Raw genomic sequence first — 15,668 nt, 5'->3', positions numbered from 1 at the left:
AGAGGGGGAGGGGTCCTCAGCAAGCCCTTTAACTCAGAATCACCCTTACCTCATGTTCTCCCACTTTTAAGATTTATTTCTAATGGGTTCCATAACACTGACATGTCACAGCAGTACAAACACTGCACTGCCAGGGTGCTTTTTTCCTACAAGGGGAACGGGCTGCTGAGTAATGAGCAGAAAACAAAGGGGCTCCTAATTCAAGAGAGGATGAAAGGTGGTAAGAAAGCATTTCAGCTGGAGACAGAGATGTGATCTTTAATCCTTGAGGATTCTTGGAAAATGGGAAAGGTGCCAAAAGAAATGTCCAGGACTTCAAAAGAAGGTGGCAAGCCCCGAGAATTACAGACACTGAACTTGCTCCTAAGGCCTTGTGAGAGTCTGCAGCAGCCTATGTTGGCAGCAGTTAAGCATTTAGGAGAAGACAGAGGGCTCCCCAGCAACACACGTGGCCTCTGCAAGTTTGCTGAAGGTCCTGATCGTGGTGATGCCAAATGGTTGCTCTGGTGGCTTCTGTGATATAGAGTTGTCACCACCTTGGACTATGTCAGGCTCACCACCCTACCCAGCTCAGCTGACCTGAGTGTGTCTTCTGCGTGTCAGGATTCCTATCCCAGACAGGTCATTCCTCACTGAGAAGGTCCTTTGAGAGGAAGGGGACCTTTGGAAGTCTGTTGGGGCTCCACCACTCACTCCGGGTCCTTGTCTTTAAATGTGGACTGGCACACAGGAGCCTTCAGGCGTTATCTCCTGAGTCCTGGAGGCGGCACCAACTTCTTGGTGACAGCCAACCCGTGACTGCCTGGTGCAGACTCAGCAGCGAGGAGCAGCGTGTTCTGTGTAGTCCTGGCCCAGGGCCAAGAAGGAGCAGCTAGGCTGCAGCTCCGCCTCTCTTCCTCCCTTCTCACTGCTCCTCCTCCTGCCTGGGTGGCGCAGGAAGCTGATTACTGGCCTAGTACTGCCCAGCCTGGGGCAGAAATGGCTGCAAGTGGCCGAGATCTCAGCAGAGCTGTGGGCGCCGCTCTCTGCCCTGTCTGGAGACAAGTTCAGTCAGAAGCAAGGGGACGCCTGAAGCCTGAGTACGATGCTGTGGTCATAGGAGCAGGTAAAGCAGGCTGAGCCAGAGCTGAGTGGCAGGGAAGGCAGCCCCTGCTCGGAGGCCTGGTAGAGGCCCCTTCGCCAAGCCCCACTGTACCCTGTACTCTGGGCACAACCTAGCTAGGAGTTTGTACAAGAGCAGGGGCTGTGATGGAAAGCCCTCAGGTCTGGGAGTCGGGCATCCGGGGTTCTGGTGCTGGCTGTGCCTATGACTTGCGGTGTGGTCTGGGGCAAATTCTTGCCCTCTCTGGACTTGGGTCTAGAATGATAAGGGAACACTAGGTAAACTCAGGGGTTTCCCTGTGTCTCCTACATAATCAGCTAGTTCCTGCCACACTCTGAAAATATTTGGTATATAAGGGTTGGAAAGAGCCTTGGGAAAACAGGCAAGTGAAATCTAGCCACCCCAAATGCCCTGAGCTCTGGCCACCACCACCTCACCACTGAGGCTACGCATCCCCAAAGGAAACCACAATCATTTTATAGAGGGAAGGAAGGAAAAAATAGAACTGAGTCCTAGACCACTGTATTAGTCCTTTTTTGTATTAGACCACTGTATTAGTCACCCTGAGACTGGATGATTTATAAAGAAAAACGAAATTTATTGATTACAGTTTCTGAGTCTAGGAAGTCCAAAGTCCATCTGGTGGTAGCAACAGTGACCCAGGGGTCTCACATTGCAAGATGGTGGAAGCAGAGAGAGCAGAGAGAGAGAGTCTCTCCTCTTCTTTTAAAGCACTTAGAACCAGGCCCCTGACCACCATTTTTAATCCATTCACTACTACACGGTCCTACAATCCAATCACCTCTTTAAGGCTCCACCTTTCAATTACCATAATAGGATTTCCCACCATCTTAACAGTCACAGTGAGTGGGGGCTAAGATTCTAATACATAAACTTGGGAGACACAATTCAAGCTTCAGTGAGTTTTGGGGAGACAATTCAGTCCACTACAACCACCTACTGTGTGTCTGTCGATCATGAGGGTTCCCATTGCCTTGCTCCTCTGGGACTTTGGGGGATCTGCAGTGAGCCTGTGGCTCTTTGGGGAGCCCTAGGCTCCGAGTAGCAAAGTTGGCTGGATGACTGGCTGAGGCCATGGGCCCAAGACCAGGACCAGATTGCCTTCCCCGGGGGCCTTCCATTCATATTCACAAAAGGCCCTAAATGCAGTATTTCCAACTGGGTTTATGCAGAGACAACGACAGTACTCAAAGAAGATGACACTTAACATACACTGTTGAAGTTGTAGCCCTGTTTTGGCATTTCTTCATTTCTGTATGTACTAAGAACAGTTGTGAGCTGGTGAATGTTTAACAGTCACCTCTCCAGGGAAGAGAGAGAGAGAGTGTGTCTGTACACGAGTACTTCACAAAGTTCGTGGAAAAATAGAATTAAAAGATAATACAAATCTTTTCACGAACTTTTTGAGGTACCCGTGTGTATTATATATACACACTTTTTTTTATAAATACTGGAATAAAAGGTGTAGTACACAGTCTTACAAACAAAATATGTAATATAAAGTCATAGAGTCAATATAAATTCATAAATTCGTAAATTCTACGAATATAAATTCATAGAGCCATTGATTCTTTCTTTGATTTTTGCCAAACTCAGTAGCCACCCTGTTGTTCCACTTGACGAGTGTAGTTTGAGTGGAATGTCGCTTGATATTTTCATTTACTTTAAAGAGGAGGATGGAAAGTGAAACAAACGAGACAGTGAAGACTCACGTCCCAGCTGCGCTCCTCCTTTAATCATGGGAATGTCTTTGCTCGGTCAGATAATATTTTTCTAATACTGCCAGGAAATTTCCTGCATTTTTTGTGTTATTTATTCACGATGTAACAGCTGTAGGCATAAAGCCCTGTTAAATTTAATCTCCATTATTAGCATTTTTCCAACACATTCTTAAGACTAACAATCAACAGAACAACCAATCAGGCCCTGATGTGTAACGCGTGCTGATTTCTGTGGTGTGAATGCTCTCACCATGGCCTTTCTCGTTACCACCATGAGGTGGCTGAATGTGATTTGAGAGGGACACGCAGTAGCGTATCACTGCACAGTGGGGCCACCTGCACATAGAGGCCGGTGACCACAAGAGCATAGGTAATAGGCAAGTGTAGTAAAATAATCAGGAAACGATGAGTTCTGCGTATTTATTACCTTAATTTTTAATATAATTTATTTCATAGTAAGTTTACGTAATTTAATTTTTAACGACTGCATTTGACAGTTGGCTCACAAACTTCCTGGGCTGGCGGGAGCCAGCACCAGCACCCGTGGACTGGGCTCAGGAGACGGAAGCACCCCAAGCCTCTCAGCCCCCTCTTCCTTCTACCCTTGGCCACAGCCCACCCCTGCTGTCCCCTGATGGGAAGGTTGCCTGGGGCACCAGCAGCTTTGGTGAATTGCCCACAAGTGTGAGCGGGTCTCAGTGTGTGAGCTGAGCCTGGACGTTGCTAAACATACGTAAAGCCAGGTTTAAAGGCATTTCAGGCCTGAGTGACGAACACAGTGGCATCTTTGGAGATCAGAATTCTCTCCCAGTGCCTGAAGTCACACACATAGATTTAGTCATTTGACTAAGTGTGCCTAAGAATGACCTGAGGAGCTTGTTAAAGTGCAGATCCTGGGCCTTAAACCTGGTGATCAGGATCCTGAGGGTAGGAGGCAACTTTGGCAGTCAGTGCATCTAAGCAGCCAGCACTGAGAGCAACTGACCCGGGCGCTGCGGAGCACTACCCCACTCAGAGCCCAGCGCTGCCACCTGAGGGCCGTGTAGCAGGCCTGGGCTTAGCCTGCCCTGCAGCTCAAGACCCCTTTGAGGGGACAGGGAAGGTCACTGGAAACCTCAAGGGGGCTGAGCCAGGACTTGGGGTGGGGGTCCTGGCTGATGGGTCCTCTTCCTTAGTCATTTGTCTGTGTATTCGTGGACTTACATGCCATGATTGAACTGGACCCACTTGCTCGGAAGACTTTATTAGTTTTCCAAGACTGCTGATCAGCACTAATTAAAAGACAAATAGCTACTATTTATCACAGGCCTGCTAGGGGTCAGGTGCTTTACATATATTATGTTTTACAAATATTATTATTATTTACATATATTATATTACTACATATATTACATATATTATGGGTCGTCGTCCCTGCAACACTGCAAGGTCAGCCAGGAAACAGGAAACAGGCTCCTCTCAGTTTTACACCAAAGAGGCTCAAGGCGCAGGGCGCTTAAATGATTCCCTGACGCCATGCCTGGTAAACAGTAGAAGCCGGGTTGAGTCCAGCACTTTCTGCCTTTAATTTGTATGTATTTGAGAGGAGGCTTTTCAAGCTGCAGGTTCAATCCATTCATGGGTCTCAACCAACATATTTTTAAAGAATCTTATGAAAATTTTCAAAAGTCCATAGAACAAGATAGCATGTCGACCAATACTTTTTAAAGTAAAGTATTACCTAAGAGATTCTCACATGCTTATCACATGTTAAGAGTGAATACAAGTAAATGAAATGTTTGTTTCTGTGAAATGCATTTATACATGTAGTGTGTGCCAGGCCATGGTGTAAAATGCATTTCTTCCAGTGGATCATGGTCAAAAGGGTTTGAAAAACTCTCGGCTTTAGAGATTCCTTTCACGGTTGAGAAGTTGGCTCAGTGACCTCTAAAGTTCTGGGAGTCTCCATGTCGGAAATTTAAAACAAAATTAATTCAGCCTTGAAGATATTCATCATGTGGGTCATCACTTCTCCCTATTGGTGGCTATTTATCAGATTAACAGTTGGGCACTTTGAGTCAACACTGGGTTCAGGTCAGTGCTCCGAGAACACAGGCATCTACTGTCATCTTTAAAGACTCAGATTGACTGTCTGTCACCAAGGAGAAAAACAAGCCAGGTGTTCCAGACAAGGCCTGACCCCACTCTCTGAAAACCACCAGGTCCTGTTCTCTGCCCATGAGTGATTGTCCATCAGCAGTTGCATTTTCTCCTGAGAGGAAGGAAAGGAAGAGGTGGGCTCGGCCCAGGGCCTGTGGGCTCAGTGTGTGCTCCTGAGACCACCTGCATCAGAATTTCCTGGGCGCATGAGAAGCCAGGCTCCAGGACCTGCCCTCAACCTGACAAATAACTGCTCTGGGGACGGGGTCTGGGAATCAAAATTTACCCGACTTCCCCGGTGATGCCCACCACAGTTGGAGAGGCACTCACTACCCAAGGGGTTGGTGTGGAACATGGGATCCCAAAGCCAAATTCAGGGCTCCCAGCCCAGGCAGCCCTCCTGAGATTTTTAGAAAAAACTTTATATGTAAGTTAATAAATTTGCCCCATCAGCCAGCACCCCTGACACACACCTACTTACTCTAGCACACATTGAATCTGTGCGTGTTTACTTCATTTTGAACTGTTGATATTTTATTTTTGCAACACTGGGGATTGAGAAAGCAAACCCATGTGAATAATGCCTCCTTGGCACTATTGTGCCCATTGTGAGCACAACAAGCCATGCTTGACAGCAGCAGGTCACATGACAGCACACTCCTGGATGGCATATCATTCCATGCCACACTGTGACATGGGGCACACCAGCGTGCTGGCCACCCTCTCTTCCCTTCCCTGCTAGGTAAACGGTGATGCTCCCACAGACACAGTCACCTGCTCCTCCCCCAGCGATGGATGCCCTGGCGATGCTTTCGTCGGATGACCATGGAGTTCTCCTTGCCCCTCACTCCAGCATGGAGCCACTGACCAAGCCAGGGAGACGGGACTTCTTTCCAGCCTGGGCGAGAGCCGGGGTTTTCTTATTCCCCACAGACCAGTGTTTCATGGCGTTGAGCTATATGCTGCTCCAACATCCAAGTGCAGGTGGTGGTGGGTGGTGGTGTCACCAGTGATCTTCATGGGCATAGGGATGGGTGCCACACTCCTCAGGAAAGTGTCTTCCCACTAACCAGTGATGCTTTCCCCCCTCCCCCCGTCTCATTACAGGACACAACGGGCTGGTGGCAGTGAGTATCTCCCCCTGGGCCCCTGGGCGTGTGTCTCTCAACCCCCATAGAAGGAACATGAGGAAGCGGACAGGATCAGAGTGACAGGAAAGAAGGAAAAGGCAGCCAAGTCCACGCTCCCCGGTGCTGACCGGGGCCTGGGTCGAGTGTGCACCTGCAGCCAGTTCAGGAGGTTATCTCAGTCGCCTTTCCTCTCCTTTCCTCAATGAGTGTGGTTTACCCCGTGAGCTGTGGGAGAGTCGGGGAGCTTTTGGAAGCAAGCTGAGGAAAAGGTAGGGAAGCATGTCACTGCATAGCCGAGGAGCAGGTTGAAGACTAGGGATTAGTAACGGGGGCTGGCTGGGGCCCTAGACTCCAGGCTATGGGCAGTCCTGTGTAGAGAGCCCTGTGCTCCCCAGCTAGGCCCAGGCCATGACCACCGTGGAGGACAAAGCCAAGATGTCCAAAATATGCCCTGAGACAGCAAGGACCCCAGCCTAGTAGAGGTGCCAGGGCCCCTATCCAGCACGGCCACCTTACAGATCCCAAGCTGAGCCAGGCCAGAGTGACCCTCAGGCTATGCTTCTCAAACCTGGGTCCATGTACCTCTAGGAGGCCAGAGAGGGTATTCAAGGCCACAAGACGAACAACATCTTCTAGAAGCAGTAGCGGCTCTAGAAAATCAATGTGGGGGTGCTAAGGGACTTATGTCAAACCTTAATACTTTACCTGACCTATCAATTTTACCTGAACATTTTACAGGGGTCTTTTGTAATTCAACTGATCAGTAATTTAAAACATTGATTTTATATTAATGTAAACACAGTTCATCCCCCAGCTCTGCCACTTTCTGGCTGGGCGCCCACAACGTCAGCCTCACTGTGCTGCCCCCTGCTGTGCGTGCAGGAGGAATGAGGCCACTCCCTGCCTGGAAGAGAGACACATCCAGGCAGGGTGGGCAGGGTGTGGCATGAGGTCCCCAAGCAGACCTGTCAGATCTTGGAAGATATCTGGGTAAACAAAGAGAACAGCATTCCCAGAGTTGGGAACAGCATGAGCCAAGGGGTGGCACGCGGGCCCATAAGTGAGGACCCTAAGACTGCAGGTCAGCCTCAAGGTATCCAGGACATTCCAGGGGGATAAAGGGAGGGTCCCGTGTCAACCACCCCCCCACCCCCCGCCAGGCAGCATACCTGCAGAGACTGGGCATGAACACAGTGGTCTTCGAGAGGCGCCATGTGATCGGGGGTGCAGCTGTCACTGAGGAGATTGTCCCAGGTGAGCCCCAATGTGGTGTGGGGAACCAGGGGGTAACCGCTGTTGACTATCTTCATTTGATTTGGTTTCAGGGTTTAAATTCTCCCGAGCATCCTACCTTCTCAGCCTGCTGAGGCCGCAGATTTACACCGACCTGGAGCTAAAGGTGAAGCAGCCCCCCATGGCCTGGAGGTGGGGGGTGGCAGTTCCGTCTTCCCGGCCCGGATGAAGGCTCCCTACTATGTGCCCGGGTGATTCCCCACGCCGAGGGTTCTCTCCTCCCAGTGCTTGTCCCGTCCGCATGGTTTCCCTGATGCAGTCCCACGGATGGGCTTTGTCTAGCCCACACAGTGTCTTAAAAATTGGGAAATTTCACATAAAAGTCAGACCTCTTTTGAAGAATGAGCTTTGTCAAAATCCAGCTCATGTAGGATACCTGCTGAAGCCTTGGGCACTTGAGTTTGCAAAGCTGCCATAGGACGCAAGCCCTACCTCTGCCCTTATTAAACATCAGCGCCTGCTACCATTCTTGGCAGCTTGAGCAGGAAGTTGGACCCAGGGCCTTTCACCTCTTCCGGCTGCCGGGCTGTTTTGTGGGAATCCTGAGAGCTGTCCACTGCCCTTGGCTTACTTTCCTTGGTCCGCTAACTCTGTGCACGGGCGCCCAGCTCCACACCCGGCCTCCCACACCGCCTCGCCCTGACGCTCTATCATCAACTCCAGCACCACACTCCTGAAGCAGGCTTAGCTTGTACCTGCTGGGGGACTGTGTCACACACCACTCAGAGAAAGGTTCTCAGTGCCATCTGTACTAGCAGCTGCCACACTCTTTAGCACCAACTTTGGTCTAAATTCAAAGTTTGAAATTAATAGGATGTTCAGCTGCTGTTCCACTGTTCACAGCTCTTTGGCTGCTCTAATCGGTTTATGTAGAGTTTTGTGAACCAGGTAACTGCAGGAACCCACTAAAGAAATGACTCCTTGCATCGGAGAGAGAGAGAGAGAGAGGGAGCGCCCCCAGCCCAGCCACCTGCAGTGCCGTGTCCACTCAGGCTCGGCCCTCGCCTGACCTGTGACGCTTCACTTTCGCAGCACTGCCCCTTCCCCTCCTTGAGCCAGAGGACACCCCAGCCCTTGTGGGGCCTCACTGGGCCCACCTCCCCCTTCACAGCTGTCATCGGGAGCCGTGGATTGGGTCACTCCCCAGTGCCATCCACCTGTACGATGAGTTTGCTTTCACAGCGGCCCCACACAAAGTGGCGGAACCCCAGCCAGGAGGGCAGAGCTTTCGCAGTGGCAGGACCTCTTCGTCCCCCACCAGCCAGCAGCCACCTCCTCCACCTGCCCCTGGGCCAGCCTGACCTCATTGCCAGAGGCAGCCCTCCTCCACCTCCCCTTCCAGCCCTCAGCCTTATGCACTTTGCTCAGGCTTTACTCCTGGGCTAAGGCGGGTCCATGAGAATGACCTGGGAAAGTGGTGGGGAAGTAGCAATTTCTGAGGGTTCTGGCACAGAGTGTGACTGTTGGAGTGGCGAGGCACAGGAACCGTCATTTCTACAGCATTCTGGGTCATTCTGAAACAGGGGCCCCAGAGCCCAGCTCCAAGAACCGCACCCCTTAACTGTTCCTCAGACACGCCTTGTCCCCTCCCAACAACTTCCACCCCGGATGGCTGTGCATGCTGAGAAATCTCATGGGTACATCAGAGGAAGGGTGTTCTGTGGTTTTGTTTTTTTTTAAAGAGAGAACCGCATGGTCTAAACAAAATCATGGATATAATCCGATGGTTATTTAACATTTCCTTCTTTTTCTGAGTCCACATAATTAAAACCATCAAGAATGACAAAGTCTCCACTTAGAAAGTCCTGGAATCAAATGAAAAATTATTCATGCTCAATTAGTTATACTTGAAATAACCCTTGGGTTTCTCTCAGGTCACTTATTGGGGGAGTTTAATGATTCACTCACTCGGTAAGTGTTTCTGAGCACCTGCTCCGTGCCGGGCACTGGGAGAAGCTCTTGTAGATACAGCGGTGAACGAGGGAGGCGAGAATCCTGCTCTTAGTAAGAGACCTTCAGTAGAGGAGAAAAGAAGGCAGTACGATAGAGAGAGACTGGAGGTTCCAGCCTAGACGGTGACCAGGAAATCCTCCTTGAGGAGGTGACATGTGAGCTGGCATTCAAATGCCAGGAAGTCCCCAGCCATGTGGACACCTGAGCAGAGACAGTCCAGCCAGAGGCAGTTGGAGGTGGACAGGCGAGGCGGGCGTGAGCAGGCGAGTGAGGGGCAGAGGCGCGGCAGGTGGGGAGGGAGGGACAGGGCCCGCTCCGGCAGCCCCTGCAGGTCATGGCGCAGGGACGCACTTCCTCCCAAAGGCGGGGAAGCTAGTAGAGGCGTTAAACAGGAAGTGGAGCGATAGGATTCGTGGCTCTCCTTAAGATCGGTCCCCTGCTGGATGGCGCAGATTGCGGTGGTAGGAAGAGGGCCCGCAGGTGGACCTGGGAGGCAGCTCTGCAGTAGTCACGGGATGGTGGCTCGGGCTGAGGGCAGCAGATGTGGAGAGAAGTGTACAACGCCTGAGACAGAGCTGACTGATGAGAAGCGGCAGTGGATGGGATGTCAGGGTGAGGGAAAGAGCAACTAAGTGTGCCTCTGGGAGGAGCCAAGCTGGAAGTTCCTTCAACTTAGAGTCAAAGAAATTCTCCTCTTGGTGTTGGAAAGGACCCCAAGGTCTCGCAGTCCAAGCCCCTTCCAGTGTTTGGAATCACCCCGGCAGCATGCTCGATGCTGGTGCCATCCTGCCCATCTGGAATGTCTCTGTTTGGGGCAACTCCAGCTGTGATTGTTGGGAGGGTCCTTTTTTTGTGGTTTTCTCGTGCTTTCCTAAAACTTCTACTCACAGATCTCGTTTCTGTCCTCTGGGGACGTGACTTGTGTGCAATGTGGCATTCATTTATTCAGTCAACAGAATACTTATTAACTGCGCTGTATCTACATGCAGGGGGAACAGCAGTCAGCAAAGTGGACAATGCCCCTGACCTCACAGAGCTTACATTCCATGTAGGGGAGACGAGGAAAGAACTAAATATGTAATTGGCCATGGGCTGACAAGTGCTATGGAGAAAAACAATTCAGGGTGAGGGGGCAGAGAGCGCTGGGGTGGACAGGGGAGGCCTGGCTGAGAAGGAGACACTGGAGCAGAGACCTCAAAGAAGTGATGGAGCGGGCCACGGCTCTGAAGAAAGAAGTCTCTAGACAGCGAGGACAGTAAGTCTTATCTGTGGAGGTAGCACAGGCCCCTTTTGTTTTATTTGTGCCTACTTTGAAGAAGTAGATGTGCTCTTGGAAATATCTGTGTGCTAATCAAATATTTGTAATTCACATAATATTTTAAATGCAGCCAGGGAACTTTCATTTAACGTGACCCTGGAGTAAATGAGTCTGCAAAGTAAATACAATTTTTTGATGTGAATAATTTATCTACCTTGTAAGTATGGATTTTCACATAACCATTAGTTTATTGTGTCTTTTCTAAAGTTTAATTATTTATTTTTGAGGTGAGGCAGTTACAGAGTAGTGCTGAGAGCCAGGGTTTGGAGTCACGGAGATGTGGTTTTGAAACCCAGATCCACCTCCTAAAGTGACCTGGGACAAGTTATTTAACTCTGTTGATTGCATTTGCACAATGAAGATAATATGTACAAGTTGTTATGAGGTAATGATTGTAAACCCTAATACAGTCGCTGGCATAGAGTAAGCATGATATGGTGCAGTGTGGTGTGTTATGGCATGGCATGGCATGGTGTGGTGTGGTATAGTAAGGTATGGTATGGTGTGATGTGGTATGGTGTGTTGTGGTGTGTGGTGTGTTATGGTGTAGTGTGGTATGGTGTGTGGTGTGTTATGGTGTAGTGTGGTGTGGTGTGTGGTGTGTTATGGTGTAGTGTGGTATGGTGTGTGGTGTGTTATGGTGTAGTGTGGTGTGGTGTGTGGTGTATTATGGTGTAGTGTGGTATGGTGTGTGGTGTGTTATGGTGTAGTGTGGTGTGGTGTGGTGTGTTATGGTGTGGTGTGGTGTGGTGTGTGGTGTGTTATGGTGTAGTGTGGTGTGGTGTGTTATGGTGTAATGTGGTGTGGTGTGGTGTGTGGTGTGTTATGGTGTGGTGTGGTGTGGTGTGTGGTGTGTGGTGTGGTGTGGTGTGTAGTGTGGTGTGGTGTGGTACAGAGTGGTCTACCACAGGGTGCATGGGTAAGAGGGCTTTCTGTAAATTTACTTTAAAAAAAACAAAAAACAGGAACAGGACCACATGCCTTGGGACCCTGCACGCAGGTACTTACATGGTCACACAGACACAACTGGACAAAGGTCAAGGGAAGAGACCACGGATCCTTTAACATGTTGCCTGTGCTGTTTGTATCTTCAGAAACATGGGCTGAGGCTTTATCTTCGAAACCCCCACTCCTTCACCCCCATACTGGAAGAGCGCGCAGGGGGCAAGGTGCCCAGGTCCCTTCTGCTGGGCACAGACATGGTGGAAAACCAGAAGCAGATCGCCCAGTTCTCACAGAAGGATGCCCAGGTAGGGAGAGCGGCCAGTGACTGAGCTCTTCCCTCACCAACCTGTAGGTGGCTCTAGGAGAGAAAAGGGCCTAGCTGGGATTGTCCTCAGACACATGGTCTGAAGGCCACAGGGCCTTGGACAGGCCACCCAACTTTCCTAGGAGGGCTCCAGTCTGTGTGAACCTTGGTCTCAGGCACTGCGAAGAGAAGGGGCTGGCAGATGGTGGTTAGGACAGTGGACACTGGAGGCTCTCAAGCCTGTGTGTGCCCAGGAGGCCACTGTTCCGATGGCCTCCGCGTGCGGGATTCCAAAGAGACCCATCGGTGTGTACACATACCGCATGTCCCCCCCTGCCGCTTGCAGGCAGGATTCCGAGCGGTTATCCAATTAAAGCTTATGAAAGCCACACAGGAGGATGGAGGGAAGATCAGAGACAATCAAGGTTAGAACGAGCTGGATCAGGAACTTAGGACAGGAGAGTTGTAGTAACTACTCCTAGAACTTGGCAAAAATCCCCCAGCAGCCCAAGGCAAGAGAGCGTCCATGAAGGTGTGCTGGTTTGGTGAGAGGAAGAGCACATACCGGATGGAGAATCACACTTTTCTTGGGATTGTATCCTAGGAATTTGCTAGGTGGCTTTGTCTAGACAAGTCTCCGAATGATGTAATGGGCCTGGTGCGGTTGGTTCTGCAGATATAGAAAGATTCTTTTGGGCCATTTTTGTACCAAGCATGGATACAAGCTCGTGATGTAGCATTAAATCTTATCTTGATGGAGACATTTTAATAAGAATCTAGGTTAACGTGATCTGTGCGTGTTGCTTTTTGTTGCATTAATCTTTTTTTCTTTTTTTGGTTCTTGAACACCCCTGGGATTTGGGGTGATTGATTGATTGATTGATTCATGTTAATCTAATGTTGGGAAAAACCTAGAGAACCACAGACACATGGCATGCTCATCTCAACAACCAGCAGTTTCCAAACCTGGCTGAGGATCAGAACCACCTGGGGAGTTTAGCCTTTTGAAAGTGCTTCTTGAATGACTCTTGTGCAGTGGGCTGGTGACCACTGCCTGTACCCTCTTCTCCAAACCCCACCTGTCTCAAATGCAGTAGAAAAGATTCAGCACAAGGCTGGGCCCTGGGCCTGCAGGACACCGGCTGTGGCTCTGTTCGCTAGTGACCACGCAAGCAGGAGGCAAGAGCCCGCTTGCCATTGCGGAAAGACAGGAGGCCGAGTTCTGGTTTTGACTTTGCATGGTGTCCTATTAAAGGCCTGCTCTGGAAAAAGCTGTTCACCTTCGTTTTTACCAAGACTTCTCAAATGTGCTTCAATATATACTTTTCTTTATGTAACACTTAGGAAAATTCCATGGGTACATTCATGGATATAGATGAACTAAAATATACAGCTCTGGCTGAGAACCAAGAGAGACCTCCAGGGGCACAGGCATCCCTCACTGCCCCTGCTGCCCATCCAGAGAAGGGAGGTAGGGTGCCGGGAGCCAAGCTGTTGCAAGTGCATTCTGTTGTGAGGCTGGTGGGGTGAGAGCACATAGGCTTCTGTTACTGCATGTGAGGGGACAACATATGAGACTCACAGACACTTTGGAAAGAAAGAGCAGGCAGCAGGGAGTGAGCTCTAACTTCTACCAGCAAAGTAGGAAAGTACAGAAGAAAGAGGAAACTTCTAAGTGACCTGCGGTTTATCATAGAGGCCACACCCTAGGGTACTTGCTGGTTTTCTGTGGCTGACTGGTGTTGGCCAGCATTGACCCCTTATCCCTGTCACTGCCCTGGGTGGCTCTCCTATTGCCCATGTCTCACTGACCTTCCTGAGGTGCTCGTCCTGACGTTGATGTTAACACAGAGATCAGAACTGGGAGGAACTCAGCCGAGCTGAGCCGAGCCGAGCCACGCTGGGGAGGAGGCCTGAGGAGCCATCAAGTCTCAGCTGAGGGGTGCAATGGGCCACATGGGCCTGCAAGGGGGACAGAGAGTGGGGACTTTGTCTATGAGGGACTCTGAGTGGGGGGATCCTGACATAGAGCTCTGTTTCAGGCTTTTCCCAGATATGAGAAGTTCATGAGCCGCCTGGTGTTAGCCATTGAACCTCTGCTGGATGCAGCCCCAGTGGACGTGGTGGCCTTCTGGCGTGGCTCCCTGCTGCAAAAGCTCAAGGCGCTGTCCACCCTCAGACCCCTGCTGAAGGCAGGTAGGTCCAAAGTGCAGGCATTGGAGCATGATGAGTGACCTGCACGAAGGCGAGCCCAATTCCTTCTATGCCCTGATGTAAGCCTGAACCTCTAAGGCAGACTGCCGACCATGACCAATTAATAGGCTATTATTGTGATCAATTAAGTGCTGCCTGGAGCACTTTGTTGAGAAGGTCTTAGCCTAGCATGCCCTAAAATAGAGTCTGAGACAAAGGCTTATGTGCAAGTAGTTTATTTTGAAGGATGATCCCAGGGCACAAAAATAGGGGAAAGGAGGAGTGAAACTGGACAGAGAGTCATCACCAGGGTGTGTTACTTTGCTGGCCACCACTGTGTGTGACAAGGGGCTGGGCCCTGTGCAGACGCTCTGAGAAGCCCTGTGAAATGCATTTGAGGAGCATTCCCAGGAGAAGGAAAAGGAAATATATATCCATCGGGTTCTGTCCCCCATTGGTCAAGGGCGTTAACTCCTGCACTTCTGGGCTGTGCATCTGTACGTACCAGGTAGGCTCCTTTGAGTGGTCTGTCATGGTGCCAGAGAAGCCCCAGGGAAGAAATGAAGAGGCAAATTTTACAAGACTGAGGTGAGACGCTGTTGGGGTTGCACTGTATGAAGCTGTTCAAAGCCTGCATGGAGCTTGTCACCATAACCGTGGCCGGAATAAAATGTAGGGGCCAAGAGTGAAGAGCTGCCCCTATACAAGAAGGATGCTAGATTTGGACCCAGCAGGGAAAAGTTCTGTGATCAATTAGTGCTGTCTGACATGGGTACGAGAATGGAAGTCTCATCAAGTGTGCTATTATTTTCTACCACTCCTCCAGGGTATACAGGCCAGTTTAGCTTCTATATCCTAGAAAAATACTGAATCAGTTAGCTGTGGTCACACACACACACACACACACACACACACACACACATAAAATTCCAGTGGCATATAGAAATAAACATTTATTTCCCACACATCTATATGGTTTGGCTGATCACGGTTGGCTCTGCTGATCTGGTCTGGTCTTGTGCATGTGTTTGTGGCTGGGGCAGATAAGCTGGGGCAGCTCTGCTCCAGGGTCCTCTCATCCTCCTCTTGGAAGCAGCGTGCTAGTCTGGGCAGGGACTTCTCACATCAATGGCAGAAGCACCGAGGGCAAGCTACGATGTGCAGGCCCATTTCAGGCCTCAGTTTGTGTCACATCTGCAAACATTCCATTGGCCAACCAAGTCACATGGATGAGTCCAGAGTCAAGAAGCAGGGCATGTCAATCCAGCTACAGTGCCTGGGAGGAACTGCAGTTTCATGTCAAAGAGTGTGGATATAGGGAGGGGTGAAAACTTAGAGGCAGTGGAATCTATCACACACACCAAAAGTAGACATTGCCTCTCAGATTACCAGTGTAAGGAGTTTTGTGCAATAAACATTCATTCAATAAACATTTATTGAGCAACTTCTATATGCCCTACACTAAGCTAGGCACAGAAGGTCTAATGGCTAGAGAGCCTGATCCCCACCCTCAAGCCTTAATACCCAGTCACTCTCTGAAATGGTCTTA

The 15,668-nt window shown here is 50.1% G+C and overlaps 1 protein-coding gene across 1 annotated transcript in view; it reads left to right on the top strand.

Moving 5' to 3' along the window:
• Positions 1 to 978: 978 nt before the first annotated feature.
• The window catches only part of PYROXD2 (pyridine nucleotide-disulphide oxidoreductase domain 2), a 30,553-nt gene continuing 15,863 nt past the window's right edge, over positions 979 to 15,668 (top strand). The window contains exons 1-6 of the mRNA XM_063101597.1: positions 979 to 1,105; positions 6,091 to 6,110; positions 7,274 to 7,367; positions 7,439 to 7,512; positions 11,772 to 11,927; positions 13,969 to 14,122. Of these exons, the coding sequence (XP_062957667.1) occupies positions 979 to 1,105; positions 6,091 to 6,110; positions 7,274 to 7,367; positions 7,439 to 7,512; positions 11,772 to 11,927; positions 13,969 to 14,122 (625 nt within the window). The remainder of the gene's footprint in view (positions 1,106 to 6,090; positions 6,111 to 7,273; positions 7,368 to 7,438; positions 7,513 to 11,771; positions 11,928 to 13,968; positions 14,123 to 15,668) is intronic.

The sequence above is a fragment of the Cynocephalus volans genome, chromosome 7, assembly GCF_027409185.1.
Source record: "Cynocephalus volans isolate mCynVol1 chromosome 7, mCynVol1.pri, whole genome shotgun sequence".
In the NCBI taxonomy this organism is placed as follows: Eukaryota; Metazoa; Chordata; class Mammalia; order Dermoptera; family Cynocephalidae; genus Cynocephalus; species Cynocephalus volans.
The sequence above is the reverse complement of the archived record's forward strand: the minus strand, read 5'-3'. Positions and strand labels throughout refer to the sequence as shown.